The sequence below is a fragment of the Myxine glutinosa genome, chromosome 10 (assembly GCF_964187855.1).
Source record: "Myxine glutinosa chromosome 10, kmMyxGlut1.1, whole genome shotgun sequence".
NCBI lineage: Eukaryota > Metazoa > Chordata > Myxini > Myxiniformes > Myxinidae > Myxine > Myxine glutinosa.
The window spans coordinates 35,226,560-35,251,313 of record NC_136270.1 but is presented as its reverse complement, the minus strand read 5'-3'; the positions used below and the strand labels follow the sequence as shown (position 1 = coordinate 35,251,313).

General features: G+C 42.7%; 1 protein-coding gene across 3 annotated transcripts in view; it reads right to left on the bottom strand.

The window, feature by feature from the left end:
• Positions 1-12,390: 12,390 nt before the first annotated feature.
• LOC137434459 (uncharacterized) overlaps positions 12,391-24,754 on the bottom strand; it is a 97,198-nt gene continuing 84,834 nt past the window's right edge. Inside the window, exons 4-6 of one of the 3 annotated variants that reach the window (XM_068127473.2) lie at positions 19,062-19,228; positions 15,490-15,623; positions 12,391-13,540 (exon numbers count right to left, since the gene is read on the bottom strand). In XM_068127473.2, the coding sequence (XP_067983574.2) occupies positions 12,618-13,540; positions 15,490-15,565 (999 nt within the window). In that variant the 5' untranslated portion in view covers positions 15,566-15,623; positions 19,062-19,228 and the 3' untranslated portion in view covers positions 12,391-12,617. Of the gene's footprint in view, positions 13,541-15,489; positions 15,640-19,061; positions 19,229-24,754 lie in introns of those variants that run through there. The other 2 variants (XM_078785551.1, XR_013624710.1) reach the window with 2 other exon arrangements.

The window sequence follows — 24,754 nt, the reverse complement described above, 5'->3', positions numbered from 1 at the left end:
TTCACATGTGATGTATAACAAGCTGGGTCTCTGCCATTCCTGGATGTACATCTTTCCAGGGACGGAAACGGAAAGCTACACACATAGGTGTACCGTAAACCTACTATCACAGACAAAGTATTGGATTACCATAGTGGCCATCCCACCTGCCACAAAAGAAGTTGTGTTCACAGCTTAGTATATCGTGCAAAAACACACTGCAGTGACCATGAACAATGCCGGATGGAAATGCTGCACCTTACTCAACTACTGCGAGGAAACAACTACCCAAATGCATTTATCAAATCTTGTCACAGGAAATCCAACTACGGCAACAACAATCCAACCACACCTCCACACACGGTGGCACTTCTATACATACAACACGCTTCTGAAACCACAAGCCACATACGTGATTACAAAATCAATACACCCACAAACCACAAACATCCTTACGAGCACAGCTGTCAAAGCCAAAAGACCAGGTGAACAAATTTGACAGAAAGCCCGCTTGGAGTTTGCAAAAAAAGCACCTAAAGGACTCTCAGACTGTGAGAAACAAGATTCTGTGGGCTTTCATGTGTCTTTCACTGAGGAGAGGCCTCCGTCTGGCCACTCTGCCATAAAGCCCAGATCGGTGGGGTGTTGCAGTGCTGGTTGTCCTTCTGGAAGTTTCTCCCATCTCCACACAGGATCTCTGGAGCTCAGCCAGAGTGACCATCGGGTTCTTGGTCACCTCTCTTACCAAGGCCCTTCTCCCCCGATTGCTCAGTTTGGCCGGGCAGCCAGCTCTAGGAAGAGTCCTGGTTGTTCCAAACTTCTTCCATTTAAGAATTATGGAGGCCACTGTGCTCTTGGGAACCTTCAATGCAGCAGAGATTTTTTTTGTCGGCTTCCCCAGATTTGTGCCTCGACACAATCCTGTCTCGGAGCTCTGCAGGCAGTTCCATCGACCTCGTGGCTTGGTTTTTGCTCTGATATGCATCGTCAGCTGTGAGACCTTATATAGACAGGTGTGTGCCTTTCCAAATCATGTCCAATCAATTGAATTTACCACAGGTGGACTCCAATCAAGGTGTAGAAACATCTCAAAGATGATAAAGAGAAATGGGAGGCACCTGAGCTAATTGTCAAGTGTCATAGCAAAGGGTATGAATACTTACGTCAATGTGATATTTCAGTTTTTTCTTTTTAATAAATTTGCAAAACTTTCTAAAATCCTGTTTTCTCTTTGTCATTATGGGGTATTGAGTGTAGATTGATGAGGGAAAAGATGAATTTAAACGATTTCAGCATAAGGCTGCAACATAACAAAATGTGAAAAAAGTGAAGGGGTCTGAATACTTTCTGAATGCACTGTATGTCCTGGACTGTGTTCCATAACCAAGCAGCTTGTAGATCACTCGCCAAGTGGCGTAAGCACTCAAGCAAGCACTCCATTTGAATCCATTGTTAAGGAACAGCAGGCAAGACAAGCGATAGCAAGCTGCTTGGTCACTGAACACACCCCGGATGTATGCACCACTCGCCTCTGAGCTATCTAGCCTTGGTTGGAATCTCAACCCAGGTATAAACTGCCATGCTGGTGTTTTGCATGCAGGCCGAGGCATCAATGTGTGTTTGGCGTAGCCTCCCTCAGTTGGACGTTAACCTGGAGGATCCGTCTGCCTGCAAATGGTTATTGGTCTATACACAAAGAATTAAGTTAAGCACCCCCCCCCCGTTTTTTTACAACCTCGCACATTACAAGTTTGTTGTCGTCAAAACAGTGTAATATACCCATGATATTGCTATATTTTCTGGAGAAGTGATATTATGGTCACATAAAAACATAACAATCATGCCGTTTTCAATATTTTATTCTGAATAATTTAAGGTGAATTTTTTTGGGAATTTTAGGCATATTTTCACCTCAATTTAAGTATGGAGCTATAGGTCCATCACGGACAGTGTGGATGACGTTTAGGTTTTGTAACGTACAGTCATTGTTCTGAGAAGACCTCTAGCGATCTTTGCGTCAATAACGTGTGTAGGACCCACGTGATCGGATCACTGACTCAACCCTACGTCTCATAGACCCTGTAAGCCGTCGTATGCGTTGCTGTGGCAGGTTGTTCCATTCCCGATGTAATGCACGTTCCAATTCATCCAGATTGGCTATTGGAGGGACCATCTTCGCAATGTGTCGTCCCAACATGTCCCAAACGTGCTCGAGGGGGTTCAGGTCAGGACTGTACGCAGGCCAGGGGATGGTTGTCACAGCACCTTGCTCCAGCAAGGCTCGGACGCGTCTCGCACGGTGAGGCCTGGCGTTGTCATCCATGAAGATGGGATTGACGCAAAGATCGCTAGAGGTCTTCTCAGAACAATGACTGTACGTTAGAAAACATAAACGTCATCCACACTGTCCGTGATGGACCTATAGCTCCATACTTAAATTGAGGTGAAAATATGCCTAAAATTCCCAAAAAATTTCACCTTAAATTATTCAGAATAAAATATTGAAAACGGCATGATTGTTATGTTTTTATGTGACCATAATATCACTTCTCCAGAAAATATAGCAATATCATGGGTATATTACACTGTTTTGACGACAACAAACTTGTAATGTGCGAGGTTGTAAAAAAACGGGGGGGGTGCTTAACTTAATTCTTTGTGTATATATTAAATATCCCACTGCGTTTTTCACAAAGACGATGTGAGTTATCAATGTCACCCAAGTCAAATTACACATTCCTGTCACTTTCAGTGACAAAACAAAAAACAATATAGCCTATTTTACTCCAGGGGGTTTGGAAAAATTGGGAAATTGGAAAAACAATATAGCCTATTTTACTCCAGGGGGTTTGGAAAAATTGGAAAAACAATATAGCCTATTTTACTCCAGGGGGTTTGGAAAAATTGGGAAATTGGAAAAACAATATAGCCTATTTTACTCCAGGGGGTTTGGAAAAATTGGGAAATTGGAAAAACAATATAGCCTATTTTACTCCAGGGGGTTTGGAAAAATTGGAAAAACAATATAGCCGATTTTACTCCAGGGGGTTTGGGAAATTGGAAAAACAATATAGCCTAATTTACTCCAGGGGGTTTGGGAAAATTGGAAAAACAATATAGCCTATTTTACTCCAGGGGGTTTGGAAAAATTGGGAAATTGGAAAAACAATATAGCCTATTTTACTCCAGGGGGTTTGGGAAAATTGGAAAAACAATATAGCCTATTTTACTCCAGGGGGTTTGGGAAAATTGGAAAAACAATATAGCCTATTTTACTCCAGAGGGTTTGGAAAATTGGAAAATTGGAAAAACAATATAGCCTATTTTACTCCAGGGGGTTTGGAAAAATTGGGAAATTGGAAAAACAATATCGCCTATTTTACTCCAGGGGGTTGGAAAAATTGGAAAATTGGAAAAACAATATAGCCTATTTTACTCCAGGGGGTTTGGAAAATTGGAAAAACAATATCGCCTATTTTACTCCAGGGGGTTTGGAAAAATTGGAAAATTGGAAAAACAATATAGCCTATTTTACTCCAGGGGGTTTGGGAAATTGGAAAATTGGAAAAACAATATCGCCTATTTTACTCCAGGGGGTTTGGAAAAATTGGGAAATTGGAAAAACAATATAGCCTATTTTACTCCAGGGGGTTTGGAAAAATTGGGAAATTGGAAAAACAATATAGCCTATTTTACTCCAGGGGGTTTGGAAAAATTGGGAAATTGGAAAAACAATATAGCCTATTTTACTCCAGGGGGTTTGGAAAAATTGGAAAAACAATATAGCCTATTTTACTCCAGGGGGTTTGGGAAAATTGGAAAAACAATATAGCCTATTTTACTCCAGGGGGTTTGGAAAAATTGGGAAATTGGAAAAACAATATCGCCTATTTTACTCCAGGGGGTTGGAAAAATTGGAAAATTGGAAAAACAATATAGCCTATTTTACTCCAGGGGGTTTGGGAAATTGGAAAAACAATATCGCCTATTTTACTCCAGGGGGTTTGGAAAAATTGGAAAATTGGAAAAACAATATAGCCTATTTTACTCCAGGGGGTTTGGGAAATTGGAAAATTGGAAAAACAATATCGCCTATTTTACTCCAGGGGGTTTGGAAAAATTGGGAAATTGGAAAAACAATATAGCCTATTTTACTCCAGGGGGTTTGGAAAAATTGGGAAATTGGAAAAACAATATAGCCTATTTTACTCCAGGGGGTTTGGTAAAATTGGGAAATTGGAAAAACAATATAGCCTATTTTACTCCAGGGGGTTTGGAAAAATTGGAAAAACAATATAGCCTATTTTACTCCAGGGGGTTTGGGAAAATTGGAAAAACAATATAGCCTATTTTACTCCAGGGGGTTTGGAAAAATTGGGAAATTGGAAAAACAATATCGCCTATTTTACTCCAGGGGGTTGGAAAAATTGGAAAATTGGAAAAACAATATAGCCTATTTTACTCCAGGGGGTTTGGGAAATTGGAAAAACAATATCGCCTATTTTACTCCAGGGGGTTTGGAAAAATTGGAAAATTGGAAAAACAATATAGCCTATTTTACTCCAGGGGGTTTGGGAAATTGGAAAATTGGAAAAACAATATCGCCTATTTTACTCCAGGGGGTTTGGAAAAATTGGGAAATTGGAAAAACAATATAGCCTATTTTACTCCAGGGGGTTTGGAAAAATTGGGAAATTGGAAAAACAATATCGCCTATTTTACTCCAGGGGGTTGGAAAAATTGGAAAATTGGAAAAACAATATAGCCTATTTTACTCCAGGTGGTCCCAGGATTACTACCCAAAATTTCGTTGCGATCGGTTCAGCCGTTTTTGGTTCATATGTATATACCTGGGAACAGACAGACGGACAGACATTTGGTGAATTATAGTAAGATGTAGTAAATTTCAGCCTCAAACTAAAGATAGAAGATTCCCTGTGCACGCATCTTCATATGAGGATTCGGATGGTTAATGCAAATCACGCCATTTTTGATTTAACAGTGGATGAAAATTTTCCATGTTTCACTTGGCCAAATCAAAAATAAATTGAATAAAATGAAAATGTCCAAATAGAGATCAAGCTACTTTCTGATTCCAGGTGTGAAGCAATATTTGACGGTGTTAAAAGCTGCCCACTACCACACTCATGGTGTACGCACTACTTTGCAAGAGATTTCCAGCTACACCTGAAGATGCAATCACCTGTTCAGAAGTAGAAATCCTGGCAAAAAGAACTGGAATCCTTTCACCAGTTGGCTTAAGGGTTTTCAAAATGGAGCATTCTCGGTGCCCAAATTATCCTCCTTTTTTCTCGGATAAAGTTTCCCGAAAGCACATTATCTTGTCATATCTTTGTTCTCCAGGTACTTTGAAGGATTGTCTTTGAACTCCTGACAGCTTCTATTTATAGCTTGTTTGTTGTAATATTTCCTGGCATCTCGTCCAAAATCCCAGGTATGTTCTTCTTTGTCAATCCAGTTGCTCCGACTATAACACAGGCACAATGTCAGCATTCCCAAGCTTCCAGGGATCTCTTCACTTTGTTTTTCAGGTCCCAGTACTTGAACATTTTTTCTAATTTCCACATTATTTTAGGCCAGTCACGGGTCACTGACATCTCAATTTGCGATGCTGTCATTTCCTATTTACATTTGATCACCATGTCCGGTCACAATATCTTGTTTTCAATGTTCACGCAAGATGGAGGAATGGGCAAGTCATATGTGAGCACAATATGCCAATGGATTACTTTGTACATGCTGTTATGCCTTTGTGTATACAATTGTTCTGACATTTAGTTTCTTGCATCATGAGAAGATTCGTGCTTTCGCCTTCAACTTTGCAGAACTTGCACTTGTCCGCCCGCATGCCTTGTCCGCCCGCATGTCCTTTATCTTGGGAATTTATGATTCTCAACCTCAATTATAATGCTATCCCAATAATGAATGACACTATTTCCAATTTTCTATCTGCTTTAGCACTACACGTGGTCTTCATGATCGATTTTTGTCTACAATGGTGAGACGGTGATGTGGATTTGTAGATGGTGATACTACCTTCATGATTAATGTAAATTGACAGGTTCACAAGGTGACACTGTCCTCTGAAGGCTGAACAAGTGGTGTCGCACTCTACGAGGGTTCACTCCGACAAACGCAGGACTTTGCCTTTTGATGTCCAACGTGCTGGAAACTTGTTTGTTTTGAACTTTTTCTTCGCTACACTGAAGCAGTGCTCTGACACTTAAGGTGACAGGGACAGACTTTCTCAGACCGGCACAAGAAAAGGGCATTGAGATCAAAGGTGGACATGTGTCTGTCGGGAAATACGAACAGCGGGGGAGTTACTGGACAAACCTTTTTTGATGAACGTATATGAATACACAAGGACACCATGACAAAAATTGGCCATTTGATCCAGAGCGTACAGTTTGCATCAATGTTTCTCCATTTTATTAAACTTGCATTTCACATTTACCAAAAAATTATTGACACCTCGTGATTTGAGTCTGAAGGTTTCCTTTAATAAAATATATTCATATATATATATATATATATATATATATATATATATATATATATATATATATATATATATATATATATATATATATATATATATATATATATATACATATATACTGTATATATATATATACTGTATGTATATATATATATATATATATATATATATATATATATATATATATATATATATATATATATATATATATATATATTTATATATATATATATATTCATATCTATTCATATATTATATTATATATATACACAAAGAATTAAGTTAAGCACCCCTACACAACGAATTAAGGTAAGCACCCCCTAATATATATTCTTTGTGTATATGTATACATTGGCATATATTCTAAGGTATGTGAGATCAAATAATGATTGGTATGACATTAGCAATTATCCATTGATGAAATGCAGATGAGTGCACTCATCTGTGACGCCCATCGCTCGTGCAGCACGTGTTATCATCCACGTGGTCGTGATTTTCTGTAAAGGTCGCTAGAGGTCTTCTCAGAACAATGACTGTACGTTAGAAAACATAAACGTCATCCACACTGTCCGTGATGGACCTATAGCTCCATACTTAAATTGAGGTGAAAATATGCCTAAAATTCCCAAAAAATTTCACCTTAAATTATTCAGAATAAAATATTGAAAACGGCATGATTGTTATGTTTTTATGTGACCATAATATCACTTCTCCAGAAAATATAGCAATATCATGGGTATATTACACTGTTTTGAGGACAACAAACTTGTAATGTGCGAGGTTGTAAAAAAACGGGGGGGGGTGCTTAACTTAATTCTTTGTGTATATATATATATATATATATATATATTCATATCTATTCATATATATATATATATATATATATATATATATATATTCATATATACGAGTATATATATATATTCATATATATTCATATATATTTATATATATATATATATTGTTACGTGGTCCCCTCGGTGAATACCTGGTCTCGGTGACCCCCGGACCGTGAGAGGAACTTCGCCAGAAAGTTGTATTATATATGCGCTTTCGCCACGCAATCCATATGAATTCCACCCAAGAGAAAACTGATGTTCAAGGATATATTTCAATGGTAATGACACCATACAATTTCAATGATACAACCACGGAGATTTTCCCCGAGCAATCAATAGCAAACAACCATCAACAATTCCCAATCCACAATCAATCCCCTATATGATTAAGATGGCCATCTTATATATGTGTGTTCACTTCGGTACTCACGACCCCCTTTTGGTCTCTGCCCCTCACAATGTCTCTGGGCCCCTCCTGACCAAGATACTGGTCGGCGTCGCCGCACTCGGGCGGTTGAACGAACCCCGGGTGGACGTTTTTCCACCGGGCAGGTATCGTACCAGGCACCGTGGCTGCAGCCCCTCGTGGCCACGCGAAGCGGGTACGGTAGAGCAAGCCAAAAGCCCCACGCCGCTTGCAAGGCGCGTTAGGCCCCAACGTGCGACCCGCACGCGTCTGTTTAGACGGTGCCGCGAACGGTGCCAGACGCGGGGTCGATGCACGGCCCCACGTCAACTTGACGTCTCCACCGGGCAGGTACCGTCCCGGTAACTCCTCTCGCCAGACGGGCTTCGGAACGCCGCTTTTCCACGCAGCGCAAGGTCGATCCCCTTTTTCGTCGGAGCGGGGCGAGGAAGAAGAATAACCGTCGCTTTTCTTCCTCGTGTCTTTTTCTCTTCCGTTTCCGGTCACTTCCGTTTCCGGCCACTTTTTCAGAAGGGCTCCTGACCCTCCAACCACAACAACCCTTAATCTACTACACACGGATAAGCAAAGACCTGAATGGTAATTCACATACATTCACATAAATATGTAACAATATATATATTCATATATATATATTCATATATATTCATATATATATTCATATATATTCATATATATGAATATATATATATATATGAATATATATATATATATCTATTCATATATATTCATACATATATATTCATATATATATATATATATATATTCATATATATATATTCATATATATTCATATATATATATATATATATATATATATATTCATATATATTCATATATATATATATATTCATATATATATATATATATCTATTCATATATATTCATATATATATATATATACGTATATATATATATATTCATATATATTCATATGCACTGTATTCATATATATTCATATCTATATATTCATATATATTCATATATATATAATGTATACACCTCTTTATGACAAATACTTCCTTGCAAATATATTTAAGAAAAATAAACATTGGCATCATTTGGATTTATTGAGAGTATTTCCCTCCTAAAACTTTTTACCCACAACTCATATATTCCATTCATCCTTCAAGTCGCTGATATAGGTTCAGGGAGCCGTACAATCATTTCATCTTTTCCAAGCTGCCAGCATCGATAATTTGTTGATTAATTATCAAATAACACCAGCGACGAGACATCATGTGGACCCAAAGAATGGAGAAGAGGAGTTCGGGGTAGGGTGCGGTTGTCTTAATGAACTGCGGCACCCCATTCTGCAGGCTTGCTTCGCACGGTGCTGTTATGTCGGGAAGCGGAGGGAAGTTTTCCTTTCTCACCTCAACACGATGGAGTAACTCTTCCTGAACACGGTGCTGCGGAAACTCTTTAAGGATACACGTCTAATGCCACAATGCTTTGCGATCGTTTGTGTATAATGATAGAACCCTGTTCACTCTCACTTTGCTGTTGTTTACATAATGATGCTTTCACAATTGATCTCCAAGACAAACATCACTTAATCAATGTAGAATATGTAAACAATTGGACCATTTATTAATAGACCTTTGTTTGTAATGTAGGTATTCTTTGTAACAATGACAGACCTATATACCTGTCCAATCTGCATGGATTTGACCTATTTCGGACTGACCACCAAACACAGGTCCTTCATTGATTCGTTTGGGTTTTAATGCAGAAATGATTCATTTTGGAATTGCAGAACACGAATAAGTTTTGTATCGTAACATGGAACGATCCGTTTGTGATTATTTTGCAGTTTATTTATTTATTTATTTTTTCATAACAAGGCATAAATATGTTTGTGATTATATAGTATGAATTAATTATTAGGATTACAAAGCAAGAATAATTTGTTTTTGGAGTTGCCCGTTGCGGCGTACCATGGTACCTGTATTGCATTTGTAGTAAGTGCGACAGCATAGATTATCGTGCTGGCCAGAAGGGAAGTCAAACGGTGCAACTGAACAGTTGTTAGATCCGTTGGAAAGGGCGAGGAGATGTTCGGATTGGGGGAAGGGGGAGGGACTTGGAAACACGTGCAAGACAAGTCGGCGCAGCCCGAGACCTTTTGAAGGGAGACATGAACAGTTGTCCTTAGGTGCAGAGACTCCTCCTGACATATGTTCTCCCGTGATTTCGCACTGTGCCGAAGGCCTTTGATGTGTTATGGAGGAAGGAGCAGCAAGGCTACCTCACGGTGACCGAGATGCATTGCCTGGTTAACGAGCAGATAATCAGTCCGGTTAACTAGAAGCTTCTGGAAGCCACCAGATGGGATTTCACAGCCAGAAAACAGAAACTACTGAAACTACTGAAGGCAATTTAATGTTTGCATCACACAAAAGCCGCTGCACAGATGTTTTTCTGCAGAGGTGATCTTTTCAGTTATCCGTTCATTCCTCTTCCGGAAACTTCCATCCCGGTAAAACAAATGATGCTGTTGATGAATAATTCCACATCATTTTTTATTCTTATAATACTGAGTTCATTTAAACATAGTAGGCCTGTAGATAACACAATACCAACCAATTATTGTGCTCAACTAAATGATAAAGTAATAATTAAAATAATAAAAACAGGGAAAAAACAATCCGATCATGAAAATAGCAAACTCTTCCATCTCTGTGCATCATAAACCACTAGAATAAATATGTGTTAAAAGGCCAACTAGCCTAATGTAGGCCTACACTGTGAGTGCGGCACACATGAGTGCACATGGACATCTGGAGAACCGGGGAAAAAAATGTCCTGGGAAGTATTTATTCATAATCTTTTTTTAAAATAGTTTTCCAATTTCACTCACGATGGCGACACAGAATACTTTATCCTTAAGTTGAGACAGTAAACGAGAAAGTGAGGCGAAGATGGGAGCTGGAAAGACGCTGCGAGATAAGCCGAAGCATGGCGCTGCACACAGTCATACTCCGTCATGGCTGCCACATCGAAGGCCAAACGAGTGGTTGTTTGGGAGTGGTTGCTAACCTCAACCCAATTAATCCTAATTTTGTGAAATTTGCGACAATGAAACGGATGCTGTCGTTGAATTTGAAACAAAACTTTACTCAGATCATCTCCACATGTAAAAATGATAATGAATAAAGTAACTGGCGGAGAGATGGCAATCCGACTGCCAGATTGAAAACAGGGTTTTGAGTGTTTGAGAAACTCGGACACAGAAGGCCATTTGGTCCACCATGCCTGTGCTTTACCTATAACAATGAAAATCACAATTTTTTTGGGGTAACGCCTGCTAAGCTTCTGCTAGGCCATCGCCGAGTGTTACGTACGTGCTCGTCTCTAAGCTGTCGAGCCTGGATTTGAATCCCGACACAGCTATAAACTGCCAACCCCGGTGTTTCACAGGTGGAGTGATTCATCAATGTGTGTTCCGTCCCTCAGATGTACGATAAACTGGGCGTCCCGTCTGCTGGCATTATTTGGTGGACGTTAAAGATCCCCACGGTGTCCTTCGTGAAGAGCAGGCGAGCTATCGCCAGCACCATGAAAAAATTCCAAATTCCTGCCCTGACTTTCTGTGTGAGTGGCGACCCATCCAGGATTGTAACCCGAGCAAAAGAAACTGTTTCTACAGAACTAACCCGAACCCGAACCCGAACCCTAACCCGAACCCGAACCCTAACCCTAACCCTAACCCTAACCCGAACCCTAACCCTAACCCTAACCCTAACCCTAACCCTAACCCTAACCCTAACCCTAACCCGAACCCTAACCCGAACCCTAACAACTTTCTGCTCCCAAAGAACATTTGACGCTTCAGTTTAAAATACGGAACAGTAATCTGACTCAGTGATTAATTAGATATAAAAACAATTTTGCTGAATGGCTGATTTAAAGAAGGTCGAATGGCTATTCTCAGCAATGTAAAAGCAACATGAAAAAATATATAATATATTCTGAGCTTTTCAAAGTAATTACATCAGGAAGTAATTAGTAATCTTCATGGGACAATCTAATGAATGACATTATTTCGATTTTTTTTCTGATTTTTTAATACTCCAGCAGCTGTGTGGTGACCCTTAGTGATTGTTACTGGGAGGCTCCAAAGGATGTTGCTGACCTAATTGACACCTACTACTCCTAGAGCTGAAGTGGCCATTAATAAATTAATAAATCACTTTAACATATATTGGATGAACCATAATTAAACAAACGGAGCAGAGACAAAGCACATCTATGGGCCATATACATATTATATGTGTAGTTGGATTTGTGAAGAGTGGGAATTGAAAATAAAGGGAAGTGGGGGATATATATAATATGTACATAATAAGTAGATAATGCTTAAATTAATGTTATATAAATATTATATAATCAATATTAGCTCGAGGGGAGCATATGAATGAAGAAGGGGGCGGTGGGAGTTGAGAGAAGAGATGGACGGGGAATGTACGAGGAAGAGATGGGTATTATTTATATATATATATATATATATATATATATATATATATATATATATATATATATATATATATATATATATATATATATATATATATATATATATATATACAGTATATATATATATATATATATAATATGTACATAATAAGTAGATTCATGCTTCAAACAATATTGCATTTTTAAAACCCCTGTTAATAAATACAATTACAAGAGAACTGATAACTGTTGTTAGTCACTTGACCATCAAATTAAATGAATGAAACACACCAACGTAATCCTAGAAGAGGAAAAGGAAAATACTGCAGTGTTGGGTTTATGTAAGAAAATTGTACGACGCACATCACAGTGTTTGATATAAAATTCGGGCCTAACCCAGCAAGTGAGAAAAGAATGTGGAAGATGTAGCAGGTGGATAAACCTGCCCTGACAGAGCCATCTCGTGTTCCAACTCTATAAGTTCAGCTCGGTCCAAGAGCTCAAATCCTTCGAGTTCTTGTTCTTGCTCCAGCTCCTCAAGCTGAGTCGTTTCCAGCTGCTTATGGAGTCCCTTTTGGGTTCTGAGGATGTCAATGGATGCTTCCGCTTCTTCTTTGAACTCTGATTCAAGCTTCTCGTGTTCCTGGTTATTCAGCGGCTCCAAAGCTGAATAACGCGACTCCGTGCTTGGTTCTGCTTGGCTTTGGAGGTCAATGCTGACCTCACTGGCCTCCATTACTTCCCATAGGGCTGAGTTGATCATCACAGAAACGTTGACATCTTGTGCCACCAAAGGCACGTCAGAACTGGAGCAGCTCAAATGCCTGGGTTTATTCTCAAACTCTGGCTCTACTGTAGGTTTCTCATGTTTTACAGGGGCAGTTCTGCATTCTTCAAGATAGAGATCTTGGACATGTTTTGAGAAAAGGTGATCTCCCGTAGCCTTGCGGCCAATGTTTGCCACTAGGGCAGTGATCTGAGTATAAGGTGACATTTTTTGAGGGCTTTCGTCATCTCGTGGTTCTGCCATCAGAGCACCCTGACGCTGAACGTCAATAATTTTCAGGGACTGCTCCTCTGGCTTTGGTGATCCGGTGATGGATCCAGGCACTGTGGAGGCATAACCACTGGAATAGAGGCTGTACTCGAAGCTTGGAAGTGCAGTAACGCCTCCATCGTGGACAGTGGTCTGTTGACAGGTGTGGTCGTGCTTGTTTTTCAATCTGCGTCCCATTTCCAACATTTCGAGATCTTCTGAGTTCCCCGTAGCATTCCCAATATCAGGAGAGATAGCTTCACTTTCCTGGTTGGAACCTGGTGGTGTGTAATGAAAAAACAAACAAACCCAAAATAATCTGCTATAGTTGTTCGTCAACCAATCAGGTAATCCACAGTTTGAATAGAATGTACACATAAACTCGAGATATATTTCACGACATAACATTTGTGACAACAATTGCAGGAATATCTTTGAGGATATTTGTTACCCTGCGCACGTGAAGCAAAAAGCGGGGTTAAGCAATTGGTTCGTGTCCATCCGTCCGTCCATCTTATCAGTTCGTGATCGTCAGTTTATGATCGAGGAACAACTTATTTAAATTGAATGTTATATTTTGAACACGAATCGGAAGACATGTTTGCCGTTTTACCGTGTATTGACTCTGAATTTCTCCCGATCGCACATCCGCGGAGAGGAGTGAGATGATATTTCTATTCTCTGACTGCCTGACATTCAAACAAAATTGAAATTTATTCGAAACAGGAAACTTACTGTTTTTAAGGATGTTATAAAGGACACAAACAACAGAAATGATGAAACAATGCAACGTGATAGATTGGGTGATGTAATAGCCACTGCGTCAATAGCAGGTAAAACCTGGAATTAATTTATTTATATGACTTTTACAATCTTTATTTTATTTAAATTTAATTATATACAGTACTTGAAACTTGAAGACTGGAGTACACAAATGGCCTTCTTAATAGTTCCAAAAACCTCCAGTTTTGCTGTACGTCAATTTAAATAAAGGTTCAACGGGGGTGGTAAACAAGGGTGCTGTCCTATTTCGCTTCAATAGCACGAAACTTTGGGATTTTTTTTTTTTTAATCATTAAAATCATTGTTTTATTAAGAAGTAGTACCACTGCGCGAGTTGTCGTGTTATATGAAGTCTCTAGTTCATATCGGTTTCATCTATCTATAATTCCAGTAATCTCTGTGTGTGTGTCTGTGTGTGTGTCTGTGTGTGTGTCTGTGTGTATGCGACCGCTGTTTCTCGACAACTACCGGTCCGATATACTTGAAACTTGCCAGGTATATTGCTGGGGACCCGAGGATGTGCCTTTTCAAGGTTTTAAATTAATCGGACAAGTAGTTACCGAGCTATGGCGATTTCTTTACCAAACTCCGCAAGCCGTTCGCTTTGGACCAAACCATTTCATGTAAATAGAGGGGGGGGGGGATATAATTTTAGATATATATATAGTACGGGCATGCCCTAGTTAAATATAATGGATGCAAAACAAGAGAGCAACCAGAGATTGCAGACCCTCACCAGGACATTTTTAGTGTTTTTTAAAGACTTTTGTGCGAAAACAAATATGGCGGCCGAACCATGTGACTATTGATGTCATCATTATTTATTTATTTTCTCCACCAATTTATCCATAGATGACGCTCAAGAAATTGAAGCTCAAGGCCTTAACCACTCGACCAATCAGCCAGTTCGTACCTGCATCATGATGTATTAAATTCCTTCCTAAACATTATCTTATCTTCCCACATCCAAAACCTTGATCTTTTCTACCCCCGCTAATTCACCCCAGATCCACTTTTTAGAAATAGCAACTCCTTTCCTGGAAATCCTTGCAGTGTCCATGTGTTTTATACTTCTCCCACCCCCCCCCCCCCTTCCCACATCACCTACCCCCAAGTCCTCTCCCTCCCACAGATCTCCCGATGTCCCTGCTCCAAATGTTGTGTTTGTGTGCTTCCCCTTCTCTCCCCATCTTGTCTACCGCTCCCCTTATTATATGTTTTATGTGTCTGTTTGATTTTTTTTTGTGTGTGATTAATGTTAGTTCTTTCACGAGCCTCGATCTTGTATACAAAAAAAATACAAAAAAAAACATGGTGCAACTAATTTTTTGGACATTTGCTCATATAATTATTCAGGATGGTAAAACATTCCTCAGCCTTTTGTAGTGTTTGTGGGTTGTCGTGTCGTAGTTGGGTAGTAAGAAGTAAATAGTTTGCACACTACCTTTTGTGTTGATGTGTGTATCTGGAAGAAACGTCTGTGTTGGAATGTCGCGATCTGCCTCTGGCAACGTCATCATTTCATTCTTGATCACAGACTCGTGTTTGATTGATCCTCTGTTCGTATTGTGCTGAACACTGCAGGAAAAAAAAACCACACATCCTCCAATAAACTAGATCAGAAAAATAATCGGGTAAAACCGAGGTACAGAGAAAATATAGGTACAATCATAGGAAAGACTAGCAGAGAGTACCCGGCTTTGCACGGGAGTGGGAGGAGGAGGGGAGGGGGAAGAGGAGGGGAGGGGAACGGGGGGGAGGGGGGGAGGGGGAAGCGGGGAGGAGGAGGGGAGGGGGAAGAGGAGGGGGAGGGGAATGGGGGGGAGGGGGAAGGGGGGGAGGGGGGGAGGGGAAGGGGGGAGGGAAGGGTGCAGGGGTGCCCAGGGGAAGAAGGGCCCCTCCCCTCCCCCCTCCTCCCCCTTTCCCCTCCCCCCCTCCCATCCCCTTCCCCCTCGTTCCCCTCCCCTTCTCTTCCCCCTCCCCTCCTCCTCCCCCTTCACACCAGGGGGGTTGACTCAGCCTGTCATCCCACCGAGGTCGGAAGTCGGAACTCATTGTCGTCAAATAAATGTAGCCTGTATGTTTCACTCTTTGTCACATGCCGTTGGTCCCATGTCAATCGGATGAAGTTGAAAAAGTAACGTTACGAAGGTTCTCTGGGACGTACTGATTCCGAATAATGAAGTTGAAAAATTAACGTTCCGAAATACGCTAATTACGCTAACAGAAGCGCTGGAGGGAGCACTGCGCTCCCTCCCTTAGATTCCCTCCCTCTTCTGCTAGCGCTAATTACGCGTAACACACTAATTTTAAAACCCGAAGTTTTTTTAATTTTAAGGTGTGCTGTAGTCAGAAGCGCTAGAAGCGCTGCGCTCCCTCCCTTCGAATCCCTCTCTCTTCTGCTAGTGCTAATAATACGCTAATTTTAAAACCCGAAATTTTTTAAATGTTTATGTCTCCGTGACATTCCTGGGACCATCCCGAGTCGAACAGTACTTTCCGCTCGCAAATCCGTCCACGGGTTCTCGAGATCTTAGAGATCGTAGATACATCAGGATACAGACACAGAGGCCAACTCTACTTTATATATATAGACTTGTATGTTGTTTTCAATGATAAGGTAGTTCAACAGGTCTCTGTCCATTTCAGCACACAATTGATTATTCTGTATTAAGTGTAGAAAGGTTTTTGTAATAGTATAAAAGATTCATGGACTGGTCGATCGGATACCCGAGACCTGGAGGTATGCACACTCACCTGTGAGCTGTCTAGCCTGAGCTATAAACTGTCACCCTGGTGTTTCACACATGGAGGGTGATACGTAAATGTGTGCGCACCATCCATCAGATGGACGTTAAACTCGGCACCCCACCTGCCAGAATTAGACGGTGGACGTTAAATATCCCACTGTGCCTTTCACAAAGATAGGCAAGCTATCTCCAGCGCCATGGCCAAATTACAAATTCCTGCGCTGAACAGGACTGCAACGGCAAAGGCATTTTCCCCTTTCCCCCACAACCCCATCTCCCCCACCTCCCCTTTCCTCTCTGTAACCCTTGTCATGGGATTGCTATGGAAGCGCTGAAATGCACTGTCTTCGGGCAGAGCACGAGAATAAGAACAAGAAGAAGAAGAGGATAGCAGTTCTAGGTATTACAGAATAGTTGGGTATATCCTACGATATTAAATAAGTCAATTATCTGTACGTATATTGTGTACGTCTGCAAATTATAGAAAAACAACAGGGCCTGGCTGATCTTCACCAAATTTTGCGTACATGTTGGTAGTACCCAGGGTCAGGTCATGGGCACAAATAAATCTTTCCTCCCCTCTTCCCCCTGAGAGAGGGGGACTGACAATTGTCGTCTCTACACGTGCCACAGTGCAAGTGGTTTACTGAACCCTGCTGCAAACAGAGAATATTATTAGCCATATCAGCCATATTTTATTTGCTCACCTCTCTCACGAACCTCTCTAAAAGCCTGGTGTCGACTTAGCAGTTAGGGTGCCGGCTTGGGATCCTAGGATCCTGGGTTTGAATCCCGGTCGATCGCTGAATTAATGCCAGGACGCCAGGGGGATTGACTCAGCCTGTCATCCTTCCGAGGTCGGAAAATTGAGTACCAGTTCACTGGTAATTCCGTGTGTGTCGCAAGAGGCGACTAACAGGGTTGGTGGCAGGAAGGGCATCCGGCCATAAACCATTGCTTCAAAAAGGGGACCAAGGTGCCAGAAAAAGGCCAACCCCTGCTCTGTGGGGAAAAATGGCCTCTAAAGGAGGTTTCTCTCTCTCTCTCTCTCTCCCTCTCTCTCTGGTGGTCTCTCTCACTCTCCCACTATCCTCTCTACCCTTCCCCCTCGCATTCCCATTCCCCCCGACCCCATTGCTGAGGTGTTTGCATCATTGTTGGGAGTGTGGCACTGCTAATGTAGTGATCCCTGTGGGGTAGGGGAATACTTTATAATTTGTTCAGTGTACCAGCGATAATTTGCCATCTTCAGGAAACGCACTGGGATTTTAACATCCACTAAAACCCAGTGCACCCAGTCTACTTTATACACGTGTAATACACCCTATCTAATGAAGCGCACACGTTTCTGCACTAGAAGGGTGACTTGCAACCAAAAAAACGTGCACTTTTATGTCAAAACTGCTTATTTTTGGCATACAAGATTGGATTTGCGTGAAAACAGTTTCCGGTCAAATATGTATTCTTTTGATGTATACAAGTGTAATACAACCTATATAATGACAGAAGGGTTTTCCGGCTTGATGTCCTTCTGATGGACGACGCACATGTTGAAGCATTGGCCTGCATGTACAACACCAGGGTGGCACTTTATAGCTGGGCCGAGATTGAAACCCAGGCTGGAGAGCTCCAAGGGGAGTGTGCATACCTGAATTGAGATTGTGTGGCTCCTCTGGGCACTGCACCAGACTGCCTTGTTTATTGTCCGATTTAACCCCGGGATCAAACCCAGACAGCTCAATGGTCAGCATGCAACCAAAGGAACCATCTTCTGTCACCGATGCTACACCTTGTGGATCAGTCGTTTGCCTGAGCTGGCAGGATACCCTAGGCCCTAGAGGTACCTAAGTTTGATTCTCGGCCCATCTATAAACTGTCATCCTGGTATTCCACAAGCAGGATGAGGCATCAATGTTTGTACCGTCCCTCAGATGGATGTTAGACTTGGCGTCCCATTTGCTAGCAGTGGTAATGTTAAAGATATCGCGATGTTCTTCGTGAAGAGTAGGCCAGCACCCTAGCCAAATTCCAATTTCCTGCTCTAGCGTACAGGGGACATTGCACAATACGCCATGAAGATGTAAAATACGGAAATATGCAAGTTATATGACCCAAATAGAATCATATACAGTATTGTATAATGCATATATGATTCATAGGGAACTGGGACAACAGGGAGGCAAAACAAATATTATTCAAATAATTTCCTTGGAATAAAAAAATCAATCTTAAGAGGATCGATACACAGATTTGCATATCTTCTCACCGGGTTCAATGGGGGGGAAGGACATTGGCTCTTCTGGCAGACGTGAGATTCATGATTTTCAGCAGGTGTGGGCAGCTTGGACCATTGAGAGGCAATCGGCAGAAGCCTTTGCATGTAGGTGCAGGTCATGGGGTGCATTGTCATAGGCAAGAGAATGGCACCAAGTACTGCATGCAGGAAACAGTGCAAATCAAAGGAAAACGACCAAAAAACGAAATGATTCAAGGGGATTGTCCCTAATATAAGTAGATTGATTAGTCTCGTTAATATTGACTTGATTATGTAATGAAATGTTCTTGTTCTCTTTACAAGAATGTCTCTGCTTATCATGACTGAATGATGAATTTGTGTTCAACCTAAAATCTTTACCTTCATGAAACCTTTACCTTCATGAAAGGCTTTATCCTTGGTCAGCACAACTTCACCGCGCAGGTGTCTTGGTTGCCAATTTCGTTTCGGCCTATTCAAGTGTGCCTTGCCTTGGAAACACTACTCTCATGGACTTATTAAAGTACTACTCTCACGTAGTACTTTAATAAAGATCTACTCTCACGGACTTATTAAAGTACTACTCTCCACGTAGTACTTTAATAAAGATCTACTCTCACGGACTTATTAAAGTATGTAATTGAATTCTGTGTTCCGATTTGAGTATCGGATCCCGTGGACTAAATAACCTGCAAAATCTGGAGTGAAATCTGAAGTAGTTAAGAAATTAGCGATTTGTATAACTAAGTCAATTTATGAAAGCAAGGCTGTCATCCCTCATTCTGCACTGTCGTCTTAATTCATGTCTTAATGTGGTGAAAGTCTGGAGGGAGGGGAATGGGTGGGGTGGGACAGGAGGAGGCAGCGGAAGGGGTGAAAGTCTGGAGGGAGGGAAATGGATGGGGTGGGGCGGGAGGAGGCAGCGAAAGGGGTGAAAGTCTGAAGGGAGGGGAATGGGTGGGATGGGACGGGAGGCAGCGGAAGGGATGGAAGTCTGGAGGGAGGGGAATGGGTGGGATGGGATGGGAAGATGCAGCGGAAGGAATGGAAGGAGGCGGTGCATGGGATGCGGGTGAGGGAGGGACCCTGCGTTGCTTGACAATGCTTGGGTACCTTTGCTTGTACATAATAAAATATAAGCTTTAAATATTTATGATGCATGAAATAAACACTATGTAACTCATGTAAGTCAATAAATTAGTAACAAGAATGAGCTCTTTATTAAAAAGTTTACAGCTATAGTAATTTGAATGTACATAAAGCAAAAGTTATCTCTCTCAAAAAGTTATGGACAGATTTGGACGAAGCCTGGTGGTGTGTGTGACAAGGACACATTTATCGATTTTGGTGAAGATCTGGATGTGAGAATTAAAAAAATTTTTTTTTAAAGTAATGCTTCATTAAGACATGGGGCCAAAAACGGTACATATAGCATGATATTGTTACGGACGCGGTTAAAGATGTTATTTTGACCGAGCGGTGGTATTACCACGACCGAACAGTGCTTCCTTGATTAATACCCGATTCCACCCAAACGTTGGCCGTATCGCTCCGCGGCTGCTCAATATGGAAAACTCTAAAGCGACCGAATACAAAGAGGAAAAGGAATAAGACGAGAAGACGTACAGAAGAGTAATTGGATTTATTATTTACACATATAATCAAGAAGAAAGCAGTCACGTTTATTTACAGATGAGATTAGATACACAGTGCAACGCTAGCTTACCTACAGTCTTAATTAACCCAGGGACAGAACAAACAAGGACAGACTCACGCGGGGAATGATGATAGGACTGGCGGGAGATGGATGGCTTGCGGGATAGGGAGGTCCAACTGGTCCTGCAGCCGATCGACTCGTGGGTAGCCGCCGCCCCTTCGCGGCCCTGCTCCAAACTGCCGTCCAGGCCTCACGCTGCTGTGGCTGCAGTTTCGGTGGCTCCAGCTGCAGTAAATGCAGTTTCAGTGGCTCCAGCTGCAGTAAATGCAGTTTCAGTGGCTCGAGCTGCAGTTCAACCCTGGACTTCTTTCGGACTCAACTCTTGGACTCCCTCTCGTCTCTCGGTGAAAGCTCATCTCCCGTCTGCCGCTTGGGAAACGCCCTGCCTGCGGGTTATATAGGCCCCGCCCCTCAACCTTCGCGAACCTCCTCGATCTTTCTTTCCACACCCTCTCCAAGTCCAACCCCTTGTTCGTGGTTGGTTGAGTGGGGCTGACTCACTCCTCCCCTCTATGACGAGGTGGGGACCCGCCTTTCTTCCCCAACCCTGCCTCGTGGTCAATGGCGGATGAAGAGAAAACCGCCCAAAATGCAGTTGGCAATGCAAATGGCAATTGACGAAAAGGGGGAATGGAAGTTTTGGGAGTGGGAATGAAGGGAATCTATCTCTTTCACTGGTGCAATGGAGTATTTCAATTAATGGGAGACACAGCCTTACCCTAAAACACATAATAAGATATAAGCTATCGAACAGGGGTATTCTATGATTAGCTGTGGTGTGGATGCTTTATGGACTAATTATGGGACGCCCTTTGACCTTTACACAGCTCCGGAGGCAGGAGGCGCAGAATAACAATAATAATATACAGTCCTCAGATAATAATATACACAATCAAAAAAATACAGTCCTCATATCTGCAACACTGCACCCTCCTCCTCTTAGGCACGTCCCGGGCCTAAAACTTTTATTTAGTGTGACACGTAGGTGTAGTTCCCTCTACTTTTAACCTGACCCTGAGTGCGACAGTTTTTAAAACATAAATAAATGTGTCCCGCTGCTCCATTGCACCCTGCCTAACAGACTTACGCCCACAGTTAACCGAATTGCGGAATGGTCTTCAAACTACACACTGACGGTGGGGAGCATTATTTACAATGACTCTACTTTTATTTACAAAACTAACCCAGGACCTGTAATTGTTCTTTCTGGGGGGGAAGACAGTCTGCTATGCATCAATGCACCATGAAAGCACCTATAACGCACCAACACACCCTCAAGCACCAATCGGTGCAGTCACCACAGTTCATCAGTGTTCAATGCATGTTCAATAATAAAAATAAATCAACAACCCCTAACCCTGCAGGTGGTCTCTTGCTCTTCGGCTCCCTCTGCTGGCTATTATTATTTGTTCTTCCAGATGTTGTCTTTTTCTTTTGCTTTTCTTACTGGCGGCCTATTTGAACTGAAAAATGCACCCAATGTGTCCTTTTTATTTTATTTTATTTATGGCCCACAGGGCCGACACGTGTGGTTCACCTGTGGGGCATCGGTGCCCTGTGGCCAAGGTCCGCCAGCAAGATTTCGGGCCCTCATGGCCGGTTCCAGCAGAGGGGCCATGCCCCAACCCATGGGGTCCATCAGTGGTGCTCGGCCACAGGCATGTGGTCCATAATGTGGTGCATCGATGCAGACAGCTGGTTCTGAGAGTGCCGGGCGCACAATGGCCGACTCACGCACGCTCCCCTCGGCGCCCAATGGCGCACAGGTCATGTGGGAGACAAAAGAGACAAATGAGCGAGGGGTAAGGTCGCAAGGGTACACATCAATAAGGCAATGCAAGGTGAAATGCGTACGGAGGGTGAAGTGAGAAAGCTCGCCCCTACCGTACGTCACCCCCCTGTCACCTACCCTACCCTTGCCCTTACCCCATATGTACAAAAATCTACACATTTACCAATCCGTCGCTACCGTCCCGTCTTCCCCATATTTCCCATACCAAATTCGTCTTCACTCCCTCTATCCAAAATTTGCCATCATCAATTCATCATCAATCCTCATAAGGAGGAAGAGATAGAACACAAAGCACAATGTCACACCCACGTCATGATGCGTCTCACAATCCAAAACATTTGCATCAAAAATAATTAAACATGGCATGGTGTGGAGTACCTGTCACCTCAGGTGAGTGGATGCAGATGGTGCGAGGAGACTCCAATCCTAACTATCCTCTAAATTACATTAACACACTTTACACTACCCGGGGTCTCTCCCTACCAATCCATTGGCCACTTACACTATGGGTTCTAAAAACCAATTCCCATTGACCAAACTGTGGTGCTTCTCAATTTGGGGTCTCACTCCCCCGATTCATCTCCCGGTGCCCTTGCACAATTTCTGGGCTGGGGCGTGTAGCTCTTCCAGCAGGTCTACCCATCTGCACACCTCCACCACTGCAGTTGCCACCCGAGCTTACCTAGCTCCTCACCCTAACCTAACTAACTGGGGAAGGCCCCTCCTGGCTCTGTCACCCCTTGGTGCCCTCTGGCACTGGGCTACCCGGGTCCGTCCTCCGGATCCTCGGGCCCCATCCACAACAACTCTACCGGCTCCAAGAGCCCACCTGCGGCCTCACCTGGCCGACATCCTCACAGTGGTGGAGTGCCCAAACCAACTACACACACTAACAGGCTACACGCCCAGCCATTTCCACAACACTAATGCACCCATCCAATCACCATTCTTCCACCCGCACCACAGATGCCAATATCCAACCACAATTTACCTATACCCTCTACCTAACACTTACACTACCCGCCCCGGGTATTCGTGATGGGGGGTCCACTCTTCCCCCATTCACACCTTCGCACCATCCACTCCACTCCACAATTTCCATCATACTCACTCCACGACCATCCATTCCAATACCCCATATACTCCATACCATTTATTCCATACACCTGTTGGTGCACACCTGTGCACTCACACCTGGTGCCACCTGCACCCTCCTCCTCTTCCTGGACCAGTTGGTCAACATAACACACATCACCATCACCATCACTCAAACACTGCTCCATCCACCGGTTCAGTTGCACACCTGTGCAATCACGCCTGTTCAATCACACCTGTTCCTTACACACTTTTCACAATACACTTCTGAATACACCTCCAACACTCACACAGCATCATCTGATCTACCTGTTGCCCTGCTAACTTAGTGCTCCCCATCTTCCCTTTAAACTAAGCACATACCACGTCATTATCATCCACACTAAGCTACCTGCGTCCCCACTACAGGTATCCTTGTCACTAACTAACCTTACCGTTACCTAATGTCATCTTCTAGGTCCCTACGCACAATATCCTAACCCACCCGGGCTAGTTTTCACTGCCATACACCCCATAAAACGAGTACTCCTTTGCCCCCCTCTGTGAGGGATGGTGGATTGCCCATCCCACCACATCGGGGAGGTCCCACTATCAATTTTGCTCACCAAATTTCAACAAATCAAAAATTTGCCAATAACTCTACCAATCCTATTCACTTTTCTAAATTTCGTATCAAATGACTATCACTATCACTATCACCATCATCACAGTCCGCTATATCCTAGCCTCAGTGCGTCATGACATCATTAAACTCGGCTTCGCAAAGCCGAGCAATGAATTCGGGTGGTTTGGTTGCCTGCAGGTTGAATCCGTCCGGCTTTCGGTTCAAGGGAGGTGGTTTGGCTGGGCCGAGATTCCACGCACCATCTCGGCGCGGCACCTTGCGGTCCCGGGCCCGATGGCTCAATCTGCCTCGGTCGGAACCCCGTCCCCACGAGAGGGCACCGTTCCGCTTCCTCCCACTCGCCCTTGAACCGGACCGGTCGCCTCGCCCGACAAAGCCCGGACTCGACCATGCGGGGCGGGGCCAAGCCCGAATCGGCAACGACGCTTCGAAGAGAAGCGACGCAGCATCGATCCGCGCCGGGCCTCGCACCCAAC